Source organism: Schistocerca americana, chromosome X (assembly GCF_021461395.2).
Source record: "Schistocerca americana isolate TAMUIC-IGC-003095 chromosome X, iqSchAmer2.1, whole genome shotgun sequence".
NCBI classification, from domain to species: domain Eukaryota; kingdom Metazoa; phylum Arthropoda; class Insecta; order Orthoptera; family Acrididae; genus Schistocerca; species Schistocerca americana.
The window spans coordinates 246969928-246985549 of NC_060130.1; the positions used below are offsets into that span (position 1 = coordinate 246969928).

The 15622-nt window shown below is 44.0% G+C and overlaps 1 protein-coding gene across 1 annotated transcript in view; it reads left to right on the forward strand.

Annotated features, from left to right (window-relative positions):
- The window catches only part of LOC124555562 (trafficking protein particle complex subunit 10), a 163903-nt gene that overhangs the window by 102375 nt on the left and 45906 nt on the right, over positions 1-15622 (forward strand). The window contains exon 14 of the mRNA XM_047129518.1: positions 9317-9532. Coding sequence (XP_046985474.1) covers positions 9317-9532 — 216 coding nt within the window. The remainder of the gene's footprint in view (positions 1-9316; positions 9533-15622) is intronic.

The window sequence follows — 15622 nt, forward strand, 5'->3', positions numbered from 1 at the left end:
TTTTATCTAATGATGAGACGTGTGTGTCTAGGGTTTTAAAGTTTTGTGATGTATCTGGACTCTGGCCTAAACTTTTAGGCTGGAGGTTTTAGTGTATTGCACAGTGGCTGGCTTCTCCCTTTTTCCTTTCGGTCAGCCAGCCACTTCCCTCTGCTATATTGTTTTAGCTCCCGCTACCACTTTCTTCCTGTGTTGTCCATGTTTTACTGCTGATGACATGCTTCGTCCCACGTTTCGGTGTGGGTAGGCACATATTTTTCCAAGCATGTTACCTGTGTATTAGGTTCTGTTTTACCTTACTATTCTGATTATTTTCTTGACACATGTCTCAATCTGTTACTGAGCGGGTGCTGAATACATTGGTGTCGTGTGCCCAGACAACTCTCTACTACTCCTCCTCCACCGGGATGAACAGTCACTGCCAAACTGTGGTCAAGAGCAAAGTAGTCCATCCTGTGGTAAAACATGCTGCTCAACATAACATTCTTGATTTTCATGGCTGCTTCACTATCTGAGCTATCTGGATCCTCCTTGCCACCACCAGCTTTTCTGAACTGCGCAGATGGGTGTTATCCTTACACTGGGTGTATACACCCTGGGACAACTGGGAAGTCTGGGATAAACCTGGGGAATTTTTTCATCTGGGAGAAATCCGAGAAAAACTCTGGAATTTTTTAGACTTCAGGGAATTTTTCATTATTTTAGTTTCCAACAAAATTTTTGTGATTTTGACTAGAAGAACAGATAACTCTAACAAAGAATTTTACCTTAGCCCGCTACTGCAGAATAATACTGCAGCAGTAAAACAAAACAATGCACACACAAGAATCTGCAGAATCTGCCAACAGCAGAATGTGTCAAAGATTATGCAATACTTGTAACAACAAACTGCTTTCAAGGCGTCTTTCCAATGGGCCTTGTTTCAATGAGCATGACGTCACAACTGTTTGTATTTCTAATAGGTCATAGGAAAATATTGTGAATGATGATTTGAGAAGCATTACTTTCAAAATAAATTTCCATTTACACAGTATGAATTACGTTACATGTGAGAATCTGGGATGAATTTCTTAAATTGCAAAGTGTTTGAATCTCACACTTTGAGGACCAGCCACTTAGAAAAGTTTCAGTTTCAGAAGACCAGCCATTTATGTCGTCATTCAATATTTTGCATGCGCGCACATACTAAAAGAGACCAAGTTTCAAGACTACTTTATCATATTTATTTTAGCTCTTTCATAGATTACAAATTATGCACCAATGATGGCGAAAGATACAATCATCCTTTAAAAAAAGTGCAAAGTGAATTCTTGACAAATTGTGCACGTAATTAGTGCTTCTATGGAAAACTCAAAGTTCTCAACAGATCATGCATTCAGCTCAGTAATCCACGAAATGTTTGGTGCAGAGCAGTGAAGTATATAATCATGCTTGTCAGAAATACTTAGCTGCTGCAATTTAATCTGTGTTCTTAGGAACCTGCCTAATCACACCCTCAGAAAAAAGAGCAAAAAGTTTTGATGACCAATGTTACATGTGAAAGATTAGCTTTTCTTGCAGATATGCTGTATGTATATTAATTTAAACTATTGACTTTTAACTGTTCGTGTGTTCATGCTACTTAATAGTGATATTACTACTGGATGACTTCATCAAATGTTCTATGCTCTGAATATCTGCTTTCATTGGATGGTGAGATCATGTGACATGAGCCGTGATTGACTTACAAAAGCTCATCGCAGTCTCGATTTTAGTGCTTCGGCAGCTACTGTGCTGTATTTGGTGGAGTTCCTGTTGCTGTGTTTGGTGGAATACCTTTTTATATTTTTGTAACGTAAAAAATGTGCTGTGTAAATGTTTCCACACATCAAAGATCTTTCTGAAACACACTGTTTTTTGATGGGTTTCATTTCCTAAAGTGCCGGGAAGTTCTATGCTGTTGCATAAAACCTTCACCATTCAAAGGATTGATAAATCTTACAGCTCTGTGGGGAAAGTATATCGTCACTTACTACAGGAAAAAATGTACTTTCACCAGGGATATAGCGTATTTCCACCCGGGAAAAAGTGTATTTTTAACTGGGAAATCTAGGAAATATGCGGATCCCCCCCCCCCCAAGTCTGCTTGTACATCCTGTTACAACACAGTTTCCACCTCTGTAATGTTCCTGGCCTCAGCATACGGTAACATACTGCCCACTCTCACCAAACAGTGTCCACCGCCCTGTCCTATCCCCCCAGGAGGCTGGCCACTCTTTGGCGGATTCATGCTTTGCAACCACGGGCAGCATTTTTTCACTTCCATGCTGCATGTCTATCCTCTTGCTATTCTTTTTCCCCTCCCTTGGGGAACGTGTCTGGGATGCCATTGGGAACGTTCTGCATTGTCTGTCGCTGATGTAAGAACAGTCATACCATTGTTTTTCGCTCCCTTTTCTTTTCTTTGTTTCCCTTCTCCTCTCGTTCCTCCGCTTCGGCGTTTGAGGTTCCTCCTTTTCTTCTTCCTCCCTGCGGGTTCCTGAAGGCTGGCACACGCATTGTACGTGTAACAGGTGATTCGGTAATGCTTAATTCCCAGCCCCTGGTCGACAGGTAGGGTTCGCACGTGCCCTCTGGTACAAGCCAGGCCCAGGGAGGGGTGATTGCCTGAGCTGCAACCTTCCCCAATTTGCCGATTGCTCAATCTGTCAGGTGTTCGGGAGGTGGGGCCTGAGGTGTGAACAACCACCTAAGGCGGGTGCTCCCCCTTCTGAAGGGGGCTCCAGTTGGAAGGAGAGCGGTATCAGAGATGCTGGCGATCATGGGGATTTTCTTGCAATGAGTCAACTGTCTTACCAATCAACGTCTACGAAACGCAAACGTAATGAGGTTAATGACTCAAAGAACTTTCCCACTGCACCACGGTTCCTCGTGGTCTCACGTGCTGAAGACGGTCAGTCCATTGCCACAGTCAGTCCGTTTATTGTTCATAAAGGTGTTGATTCAATTGCCGGCCCTGTGAAATCCTGTTCTCATTTATGGAATACCACTTTGCTTTTGGGGACTACTTCTGATTCTCAAGCACAACAACTGCTTGTCGCCTCGCTTCTCCACAACTACCCTGTTCATGTCGAGGCTCATAGAACTTCGAATTCTTCCTGTGGTGTAATTTACACCAGGCTGCTTGACAGTCTGAGGCCGAAATCCAATCTTACCTCTCTGATCAGTGTGTTGTTGCCATCCATCGTGTAATGAAAAAGGTAGATTCCTCCTTAGTGCCCACCTGCACTCTTTCCTCACCTTTGATAGAGTGGTGCTGCCATCCAACATTAAAGCAGGCTGTGAAATTGACACAGTCCGGCCATACATTCTGAACCCGATGCGCTGCTTCCAGTGTCATTGTTTCAACCAGCTAAATGTGTTACATGTGGTATGGATGCACACAAGGGCGATTGTCCACCCAGCAAGCGCGCAAGTTACTGGCTAGTAGCAAATCCTGTGTTCTCGCGTCTGGCACCTATAGTTCTGTTCTTGTTTCCCCTCGCTCCATGAAAGACATGGTCACACAGACATGTGACCCCAAATGCAGCTCTGAGGTTGTAAAATCACCCAGTGTCAAGGTAGCATCGCCATCCCCCCATCCAGCTGTGCAACAAACCGTCAACTTCTCGCCACAAGGGCAAAGCCACTAGCTACACAACCAGTCGGCCAGAAAGGACAGAACGAGTACTCCTTTGTAGACTTCCTCCGCCCCTCCAGCCAAACAACACCTGAGTCTTCCTCTAACCGGAAAGGCTCGTAGAAGTCCACCAAAGGCAAACGATCTTCTCCTCCTCTGACTCAAAGATCCTCTTTGATGGTGTTGCCACATGACCAGCCGGCCTCCGTATCACCAGTGACCACCACCAACCATTTTTCAGCGTTGGACTCCACGGGCAGACTGCACAAGCAAGCTGATGCTTCTGTGGACCCCATGGAGTGGGATCCTCCTGTATTAGTGACTCTACACTGGCTGTCACTTAACAGCCACCGAGTTGACACCCCTACATCTCTTCCTCATCATGACTGTCATCCAATAGAACATTCGCAGCATTCGGTCCCACAAAGAGGATTTACATCTGCTTTTAGCATCACAGCATACCCTTGTACTCGGCCTTCAGGAAACAAAAGTGTGCCCTCACGACCACTTCGAGCTTTCACATTACTTACCGATTCATTTTGACCTTCCCCCTGAGGTCGGCATTCCATTTCATGGGAACATCATGTTGCTCATACGGGATGACATTCACAGTCAACACATCTCTCTGTGACTACCCATCTTCAAGCTGTTGCAGTTCACCTTTTCCTTCCCCACGTGACTTTTTCCCTCTGTACCATTTATGTCCCTCCGTCATTTGATGTCACTAGTGCAGACTTCCTTCAGCTTATTGGGCAGCTGTCTCTCCCATTTTTTGCTACTCTATAACTTTAATGCACATCATCCCCTTTGGGGTTCTCCCAGGACCTGTCAGAGATACCCTCTTGGTTGATCTTCTTAACCAACTTAACCTCTTCTGCCTTAACACTGGAGCACCCACTTTCCTTTCCAATTCCTCGCACACCTACTCCCATTTGAACCTATCCTTTTGCACAGCTCAGCTTGCCCATTATCTTCAGTGGTTCGTTCTTTCTGGCACCTACTAGAGCGACCATTTCCCGTGTGCTATCCATTTGCTGACTCCTACCCCATCCGCGCGCACTCCAAAATGGCAGCTTTACTCCTCCCTGGCAACCTTCAGAGAACAAGATTTCACCAGTTGTCATGTCCATGTGGACTATCTCACAAACATTATCCTTACTGCTGCAGAAAGTTCCATTCCATGCACTTCCTCTTTACCACGTAGTGTCCCAGTCCTTGGTGGACTGAGGTATGCTGCGATGCAATTTGTGCACAGAGACATGCTCTCATCCAATGAGATCAAACTGCATTCATTATAAACAGATGTGTGCAAAGTGCCATTGTGTTCTTCAGGATAGGAAAAGAAGCTAGCTGGATTTCGTTCACTATTTCTTTTAACAGTTCCACCCCTTCCTCTGTTGTGTGCACCAACCTCCGATGGCTCTCTGGGACCAAGATCCATTCCCCAATTTCCGTCCTGACAGTAGCAGATGATGTTATCGTGGACCCTCTTGGTATCTCCAACACCTTGGGCCACCACTTCGCAGAAGTTTCGAGCTTTTCCCACTGTCATCCTGCCTTCCTCCTTCGAAAACTAGTCAGGTGATACCCTTCTCTTCTCCGAATTGCGAGTTCTACAATGCCGCCTTTACTATGAGGGAGCTAGATCATGCTCTCAGTTCATCCTGATCCTCCGTCCCAGACCGAGCGAGGTAGCGCAGTGGTTAGCACGCTGGACACGCATTCGGGAGGACATCGGTTTAATCCTGTGTCCAGTCATCCTGATTTAGGTTTTCCGTGATTCCCCTAAATTGCTTCATGCAAGTGCCAGGATCGTTCCTCTTTACAGGGCATGGCAACTTACTTCCCCATCCTTCCGTAATCCAATGAGACCGATGACCTCGCTGTTTGGTCTCTTCCCAAATCTACCCACCCACCCTCTACCCCAGGGCCAGACGCCATCCACATTCAGATGTTGCAGCACCTTTCTCTTGTGGGCAAGCACTTTCTGCTTAACTCATACAGCTGCATCTGGGCAGAGGGCACATTTCCTGGACACTGGCGTGAAGCCACCGTCGTACCCATACGTAAGCCTGGTAAGGACAGAAACCTTCCTTCTAGCTACTGCCCCATCTCGCATACTAGCTGTGTTTGCAAGGTCATGGAACCTATCATTCATGCCCGGCTGGTATGGTGACTGGAGCCTCGCAATTTACTGATTAATGTACAGTGTGGATTTCGAGTGCGGCATTCTGCAGTTGGCCATCTCGTTACTTCGTCCACCCATGTCATGAATGGTTTTCAGTGGGAATCCCAGACTGTGGCCGTATTTTTTGATTTGGGGAAGGCCTACGACACCTGCTGGAGAACTAGCGTCCTCCGTACTCATTACACATGGGGCTTCCGTGCCCACATGCCCTGTTTCCTGCAGGCATTTTTAAAAGATTGAGTTTCCAAGGTGTGTGTGGGTTCTGCCTTGTTGGACATACTTATCCAGGAAAACGGTGTACCTCAGGGTTCCATCCTGAGTATCATCCTCTTTGCTATCACCATTAACCCTGTAATGTCCTGTCTCCCGGCAGGCATCTCTGGCTCCCTTTCTGTTCACAATTTTGCCATCTATTGCAGTTCTTCATGGAGCGGTGCCTTCAGTGATGTCTTGATCGTCTTTACTCCTGGAGCATCGACAACGGCTTTTGCTTTTCTACTGACAAAACCGTTTGTATGAATTTCTGGCGAAGCAAGTGGTTTCTCCCACCATCTTTACACCTTGGGCCTGTTGCCCTTCCATTCATTGAAACTACAAGATTCCTGCGGCTCATCATCGATAGGAAACGCTCTTGGTCCTCCCATGTGCCTTACCTGGCAGCCCGCTGTATGAGGTTCCTCAATGTCGTACTTGTCCTCAATGGTACTTCCTGAGGTGCCAATCTAACCACCCTCCTTCATTTGTACTGGTCCCTTGTGTCTGTTCGAAACTCGACTACAGGTGCTTTGCTTATGCATCTGCACACCCATCCCTCTTAGCCCGTCTCAACATTATCCACCATCGTGACATCCGTTCGGCGATGGGCACCTTTTACAATAAACCGGTTGGGAGTCTGTATGCTGAAGCAGAACAACTACCACTGTCCTAATGCCGTGAATTTCTCCTCAGCAGGTATGCATGCCGTTTGTCTGCCGTGCGTGGCTACCCATCCTATGCCTCCTCCTTTGATGATTCCTTTGTCAGTACGAGGTGTGTCCCTCTTCTCTGTTACCTCCCGGAGTCCGCTTTCGGCACTTGCTATGGTGGCTTAACTTCACACTACCTGCAACTTTTTCAGTGGATGTGAACCCTTCACCACTTTGGCTTTGTGAAGCAGCCCATGTTAACCTTGGCCTTCATTCGCTCAAGCCTCAGTCTATCGCCTTCAGTTTCACGACCTTTGCACGGAACTTTGCGATAGTACTTTTGTATACACTGAATGGCTCTCAGACTGACCGTGGAGCCGGGTGTGCCTTCGTCATTGGCACCCGTGTCTTTCGGTATCAGTTTCTGGCACACTCCTCAGTATTTACAGCCGAGCTCTTCACCGTGTATCAGGCCACGGAGTACATCCAGTGACACAGCTTTTTCAATTGTGTCCTCTGCTCAGATTCACTCAGCGCCCTTCAAAGTCTGTGTGTGCTGTACACCGCCCATCCCTTAGTACAGCAGGTCTGGGAAAACTGTCACTTGCTCACTCTTGGTGGAGACGGTCTGATGTTTCTGGTCATGTCGGTCTGGCAGGAAACGAGGCTGCAGTCCTTGTACGTCAGCCCGCGAGCACCTATATTCCCTCTGATGATCTCTGTGTTACTGTCTGTCAGGAATTGGTGTCTGTTTGGCATCGCCAATGGTCCCTCCTTCACGGGAATAAGCTCTGGCTTATTAACCCTCTCCCAGCAGCTTGGATGACCACCTCTCGGCCCTCCTGCTGGGAGGAGGTCAATTTAACTAGGCTGCATATTGGCCACTGCCTTTTTAGCCATCGTCATTTGGTAAGTGGTGCTACCCCACCACCTTTTACACATTGTGCTCAAATTTTAAATGTATGCCGCTTCCTGACGAAATGCCCATTTTTTAACCATTTACGTTCCTGCTTGGGTTTGCTGTGTGGTTTATCGGCCATTTTAGCAAATGAAGCACGAGCTGTCGGCCACATTTTACTGTTTATCCGCCAAAGCAAAATGGTGAAGGCGATTTAATTTTTAGTTTTGGATCTACACTTCTGTATCTCTATGATGTCTTTTTTTAACCCTTTTTTCCACGTGCTGTATCTCCACTTAGCACCGTCTCCTACACTCTTTGACACAGTCTGCCAATGCACCTGCCCGTCTTTCCTGCTCCTCTCCTTTTGTGCTCAGTTTTCCCCACCTCCCTGCCCCACAACCTCCTGACACAGTACCTGTTGGCTTTCTAGTTCCTGCATGCTCCACCAGACAGTGCTCCTACAGTGTTATCCCTTCCCCTTCACCACCCCTCACCCCACCCCCCTCCAGATTGCTGCTGCCATCCCATGTGATAGCTACATTCTAGCCTGAGCCGCCGGAGTCGGTGGGTTTCTCTTTTTTCCAGCAGAGGGTGTGACCAAAAGCTTTTAATGGTTGCTGTATGCAACTTACTGTGCTATATTTATGATAGATAGCAATCTATCTTTTCTTACATTATTGAGTTTTTAATGTTTGCGTCATTTGGCAATCCATATGTTACAATAACTATTATGACTTGAGTGGAAGCTATTTTAAGTCATAAATGTCACTTTCTAGCTAAGGCAATTTGTCACGTGTAGCTAGTTATGTAGTCACAGATTATATTCTAATTGTGTACCAACTGGCAGAGCTATATTTCTAGTTACTTTATGCCCAAAATGTAATAAAGACTTTCTTTCCCCCCTTTTCCTGGATTTCACCACACTCTGCAGACACATTTGATGCCTTGGCACTCTGTTTGTTCTGGATTTGGTTTTTCAATTTTGAGTTTTTAATGTGTACTAATAACATACAGTACATAATGTTTGACACACTGATTCAAATTGTTGTATCTTTGCTGCAACTGTTTCCCCACATGGATAGCAGTGACAACTGGTGTCCAATAATGAAAGCAAGCACATTTAGTGTCCTTTAATGTAGCATTAGTTATGAAGATGACTTACTGCATGTAGTAAGCTTTCTGCCGTTAATTCTGATGCATATATATTCGTCCTCTCTTCCTGATCAGCTTTATCTGCTATTTTATAACGGGATGGTTCTACAACACATTGACAGCTCTATGTACAATTTTAGGCTGTTCATTACGAAATATTATTTTTGTACATCAGTAAGCCGTACTTATGCGTCCTGTATCTTTGATCTGTTCCTTTGTAGACTGTGCCTGAGAAAGCCCGTAAGGCTGAAATTGGCCAATTGTGCAAGATGTAATAAAATGAACACTTGTCAAAAGCATCCGAAGTGGAAAACTTCAAAATGTCTTTTAGTTAAATATTCTTTTTTGGAATCTGAGCAGCATTTTGTTCTCAAAAATTAGAGAGACAATACCGTTATATGCATGGTATAGATTGAGATTTTTTTTGTTGATAAATATTGTACATAATGCATGTACAGGCACAGTTTTTCAATTTTTAATGAATAATATATGTCTTCTGTTTCTCTTTCAAGGCACAACAAAAGGGAATTTATCAGCTTGGTCAGTTGTCTTTAATGGTGGAAGGAAAACTGGAGTTCCTGTCACCTATTATATTACCTCGCTTAAGCTTTAGAGTAGTAAGGGAACCTTCATCAGTTAGTCTTAACAAAGGTGAAAAGGATCTGCTCGCAGGACTGGAACAAGAGATGGTACTCACAGTTTCGTCAGGAAGCTTTTCCATTGATGAGGTGAGAAAGTAACTTTTTATGTACTGATACTTCCTAATATAAGGTATTTGTAAATGTATAACATCAGCATGATAGAATTTTCCTCTAAATCCCAGCTACTCTAAAATAAGCACCAGAACTTTTTTGCCAGAGTAACCACTGGAAGCCAAATTTCTTTGTAACTAAATTTTTCTGATGTAGATGATACACGAAAAATATAACAAAATAAATCTTTCCATTTAGGTATTTCGATTGGTATTTAAGGTGTTTAGATTGTTCAAAGTAAAGAAAAGGACATACGTATGTTTCTCTCAGGCCGGACTATGGTAGTGTCAGTATGTGCAGAAACAAAAGGCTTTTGAGGCACTGAGATCACGGTGTCAACTTCGAAGAGTTATGTTGTAGAAGAAATGTTGTGTTCTGTACTAAGACACTACAACGTTACAATTTCAACAAAATGGAAACCCTAATTAGTGAAAGAATTGAGGAAGATGTAGCCATGTCAGTCAGTGAAGAATTTTGCTATTCAACTCTTGTCCTTAACATTGACTTACAAGTATTGGTAATTGTGTACCTACAGGAGGCGAGTGGTGTACTTAATCTAAAAGCCCAAGGTTATATATATGCATTCGTATCCTGTAAGTATTATCTTTCATGAACATTCTCCAACAACTTTGTCTGAAAGACTGGAATGTGCAGTACATGTTACAACAATCAACAGCCATTATCATTCATTCCAAAGGCAAGTCATGAGTAATTAATAGTTTAAAGAACCTCCTTTGGAATTTTTAGCGGGCTTAATCTTTGAGAATGGCTTTCCACTATGTTCTGATACGCTGAAACATTATTAATAGTGTTTTTGGATGTTTGGGTGAACGGCTCTGGCATGCATGTAATACTTCGGTCGAAAAATTACTGGTTTTCGAAGTGAGAGAGAGAGAGGGTGGGGGGTGGGGGGGGGGAGAGAGAGAGAGAGAGAGAGAGAGAGAGAGAGAGAGAGAGAGAGAGAGAGGGGGGGGGGGGTTACTACATGATGTTCTGGTGATCATCACTCTATGAAACCTCATTACGCTCCTCCAGTCACCAATGCTGCTGCTGCAGACTCTATAAAATCATGTTACAAAATATTAGAGCAAGGGGAAAATTTCTCCACCTAGCACAGATGGCATTGATATCAGTGTAATTTTGTTACTTTTTTATTTATACATTTCATGAAATTTCAGTAGTCAAATGTCAACATGATTTGCAAAATAATGTGGTTTATACGGTTTTCTGAAGTAGTCATGTTGTGTGTTTAATTGAACTTGATAAACTGAGATAGAATGCTGTCATAAAATGTCTTACTTTGTAAAGTTTGTTGTTGATTTAGGTCATTCAAAGATGGTGAACATTTATAAGGAGTTTGGTGCAACATTAGCATCACTTAAGATTTGGACAGCTGAATTCAAACATGTGCATATATTCTTCTAGTTGATTGCTGTGAAGGCCATCCCAAAATTGATAAAAACACTGATAAAACAGACTATATGTTATTGTGCACTCAGTAGTTAACTGTGTATGAAACAGATACCACCTTATTACCTTATACATATAAAAAAAAAGTGCAGGGTTCATTTCAGATAATAGAGTAACTAACCTTCGTATCATAAGGGAACTACAGTAATTGAATGCTGGCTGAAAATGAGTGTAAAAGATAATCCTCTTCCTTTTCCTGGGCTTATCCAATGATCTTCGTGGCTCCCTTCCTTTCCTCCTCTTCCAGCAGGCCATTGTGTTTGCTACCTAAGGTGCTTTGGTGCTTGTGAAAATGACAGACTGGAAGTATGACTTGTTGGAATATCTGTCCTTCTCATCAGATTTCTCCCCCTATGATTTCCACCTGTTCCAACTTTAAAAGAAATTTGTTGCAGATCCAATGACCTCGCTGTTTGATCCCCTCCTCGCAAATCAACCAAACAGATTTGTTGGTGTAAAATGTTTAGCGTACAGTGAAGAGGTTATGGTAACATAGACGGACAACCAGCATTAGTGTCATAAACATTATATTGTTGTTGTTAATATCACTTATTATTAGAGGATCAATTAATAACAACATTTTGCTGTAACTCTGTTACCTTTTGGCAAGCCTCTCTATTCAGGGCATCCTCCTTGTGTTCACCATGACGCTCTGTTATTTTGTTGATCTACATCTACATTTATACTCTGCAAGGCACCCAACAGTGTGTGGCAGAGGGCACGTTACGTGCCACTGTCATTACCTCCCTTTCCTGTTCCAGTCGCATATGGTTTGCGGGAAGAACGACTGCCGGAAAGGCTCCATGCACGCTCGAATCTCTCTAATTTTACATTCGTCATCTCCTCAGGAGGTATAAATAGGGGGAAGCAATATATTCGATACCTCATCCAGAAACGCACCCTCTCAAAACCTGGACAGCAAGCTACACCACAATGCAGAGCACATCTCTTGCAGTCTGCCACTTGAGTTTGCTAAACATCTCCGTAACGCTATCGCGCTTACCAAATAACCCTCTGACGAAATGCGCCGCTCTTGTTTCGATCTTCTCTATCTCCTCCGTCAATGCGACGTGGTACGGATCCCGCACTGATGAGCAATACTCAAGTATAGGTTGAACGAGTGTTTTTTTAAGCCACCTCCTTTGTTGATGGACTACATTTTCTAAGGACTCTCCCAATGAATCTCAACCTGGCACCCGCCTTACGAGCAATAAATTTTATATGATCATTCCACTTCAAATCGTTCCGTATGCATACTCCCAGATATTTTACAGATGTAACTGCTACCAGTGTTTGTTCCACCATCATATAATCGTATAATAAAGGATCCTTCTTTCTATGTATTCGCAATACATTACATTTGTATATGTTAAGGGTCAGTTGCCACTCCCTGCACCAAGTGCCTATCCGCTTGCTTCTGTTTGTCTGAGAGGTTTTGGCTGTGTTTAAATTTGCAGTTAAGCTCTCTTTGCTTTCGCAGTAGTTTCCTAACTTTGTTGTTGAACCACGGTGGGTTGTTCCTGTCGCTCAAAGTTTTACTCGGCACATACCTGTCTAAAACGCATTCTACGATTGCTTTGAACTTTTTCCATAAACACTCAACATTGTCAGTGTCGGAACAGAAATTTTCGTTTTGATCTGTTAGGTAGTCTGAAATCTGCCTTCTATTACTCTTGCTAAACAGATAAACCTTCCTCCCTTTTTTTTATATTCCTTTTTGCTTCCATATTCAGGGATGCTGCAACGGCCTTATGATCACCGATTCCCTGTTCTGTGCTTACAGAGTCAAAAAGTTTGGGTCTGTTTGTTATCAGTAGGTTCAAGATGTTATCTCCACGAGTTGGTTCTCTGTTTAATTGCTTGAGGTAATTTTTGGATAGTGCACTCAGTATAATGTCACTCAATGCTCTGTCCCTACCACCCATCCTAAACATCTGAGCGTCCCAGTCTATATCTGGTAAATTGAAATCTCCACCTAAGACTATAACATGCTGAGAAAATTTATGTGAAATGTATTCCAAATTTTCTCTCAGTTGTTCTGCCACTAATGCTGCTGAGTTGGGAGGTCAGTAAAAGGAGCCAATTATTAACCTAGCTCGGTTGTTTAGTATAACCTCCACCCATAATAATTCACAGGAACTATCCACTTCTATTTCACTACAAGATAAACTACTACTAACAGCAACAAACACGCCACCACCGGTTGCATGCAAACTATCCTTTCGAAACACCGTCTGTGCCTTTGTAAAAATTTCGGCAGAATTTATATCTGGCTTCAGCCAGCTTTCCGTGCCTATAACGATTTCAGCTTCAGTGCTTCCTATCAGCACTTGAAGTTCCGGTACTTTACCAACGCAGCTTCGACAGTTTACAATTACAATACCGATTGCTGCTTGGTCCCCACATGTCCTGACTTTGTCCTGCACCCTTTGAGGCTGTTGCCCTTTCTGCACTTGCCCGAGGCCATCTAACCTAAAAAACCACTAAGTCCACGCCACACAACCCCTGCTACCCATGTAGCTGCCTGCTGTGTGTAGTGGACTCCTGACGTATTCAGCGGAATACGAAACCCCAGCACCCTATGGCGTAAGTCGAGGAATCTGCAGCTTACACGGTCGCAGAACCGTCTCAGCCTCTGATTCAGACGCTCCACTCGGCTCTGTACCAAAGGTCCGCAGTCAGTCCTGTAGACGATGCTGCAGATGGTGAGCTCTGCTTTTATCCCACTAGCGAGACTGGCAGTCTTCACCAAATCAGATAGCTGCCAGAAGCCAGAGAGGATTTTCTCCGATCCATAGTGACACACATCATTGGTGGTGACATGAGCGACTACCTGCAGATGGGTGCACCCTGTACCCTTCATGGCATCCGGAAGAACCCTTTCCACATCTGGAATGACTCCCCTCTGGTATGCACACGGAGTGCACATTGGTTTTCTTCCCCTCTCTTGTTGCCATGTCCCTAAGGGGCCCCATTACACGCCTGACGTTGGAGCTCCCAACTACCAGTAAGCCCACCCTCTGTGACCGTTCAGATCTTGCAGGCTGAGGGGCAACCTCTGGAGCAGGACAAGCAGCCATGTCCGGCCGAAGATCAGTATCAGCCGGAGACAGAGCTTGGAACCGGTCCATCAGACAAACTGGAGAGGCCTTCCGTTCAGCCCTCCAGAATGTGTTTCGCCCCCTGCCACACCTCGAGATGACCTCCCACTCTACCACGGGTGACGGGTCAGCCTCAATGTTGGCAGTATCCCGGGCAGCCACAGCCGTAGTCCGATCAGGGGATGCATGGGACGACCTGGCCGTCCCCGACAAACCCCCGTCTGGACCCCCACAGTGATGCCCATTGGCAACAGCCTCAAGCTGTGTGACCGAAGCCAACACTACCTGAAGCTGGGAGCAAAGGGATGCTAACTCAGCCCGCATGCGAACACAGCAGTCTCAGTCCCTATCCATGCTGAATACTGCTGTGCAAAGAACATCTGAACTAATCTACAGAGAGCACAAACAATTCAACACAAAATTTAAATGGTTATTAAAATACAAGACTGCCTAGTAAATGCAGTAATGCTGCTACTTGCCCACTGCTGACACACTGCTCAGCGGCAGAAGGCTAACTGTACTGTCAGTAACGTAAAAAGATTATTTGAAAGAAATAAACAAATGACAGACGACTACGCGACTTCACATGTCACATACATTAAAATGCAAATATGCCCATGCTAATTACGAAACTACACAATGATTTGACAGATTTAACTAAACAAGTGCGCTCAAACAAATTTTCAACTTGACTACTACACTTATATGAATGCTAAATAAGCCACTTGCTGCTACTTGCGCACTGCTGACACACTGCTCAGCGGCAGAAGATAGTCATTCCAAGAGTGTCATGCTCTGCTGTGTTTACATCTGCCAGATGGTTTTCATTCAGAAATTTTCTTTGGCCACCGATGAGATGGCATTCTCAACAAATTCTCACATCACTTTAATGGTTCTCTTTCAATTATTTCCATCACTTGTCTCAATCGCCCTTATCACAGCTCTTACTTCATCATTAGTTTTTTTTTTTTTTTCTCGATTCTTGATATTCCGGTACTCCTTCAAAAATAATCCGTTTCCACAGCCAATAGTCATCTCCTGAGGTCAGAATTCATAATTCACAGTTCTGAACCATAGCATAGGACAGATTCAGCCATTAGTCTAACCACTCTTTTCTTGTCCCACCACAAAGAATTCATACACCCTGTTACTTCTCTGCTTCATTGTGTTCTGCATTTTACTTCTTATTGCCCAATCCATTTATCAGGAAAAACATTGGAAAGAGTAGATTGACCTGACCTGTGATTAAATAAAATGCAGTTACATTCTTTGCAAAACAAACATTTCGTGACTAAGGATTTTTCCCTGCCTTCGTTGAATCATTCTGAAGTAGTTACAATTGCACCTAATATTTGGTTTATGCAATATTCTTGTTTCTTGAACCTAGTTTGAGTTCATTTTTTCCCCTGACATCCCCACTTAATAATAATAGTAATAAAGGCAGTATGAGATGAGCATATGCAACTTCTGTGAAGTCTCTCTGACTGAACACCAG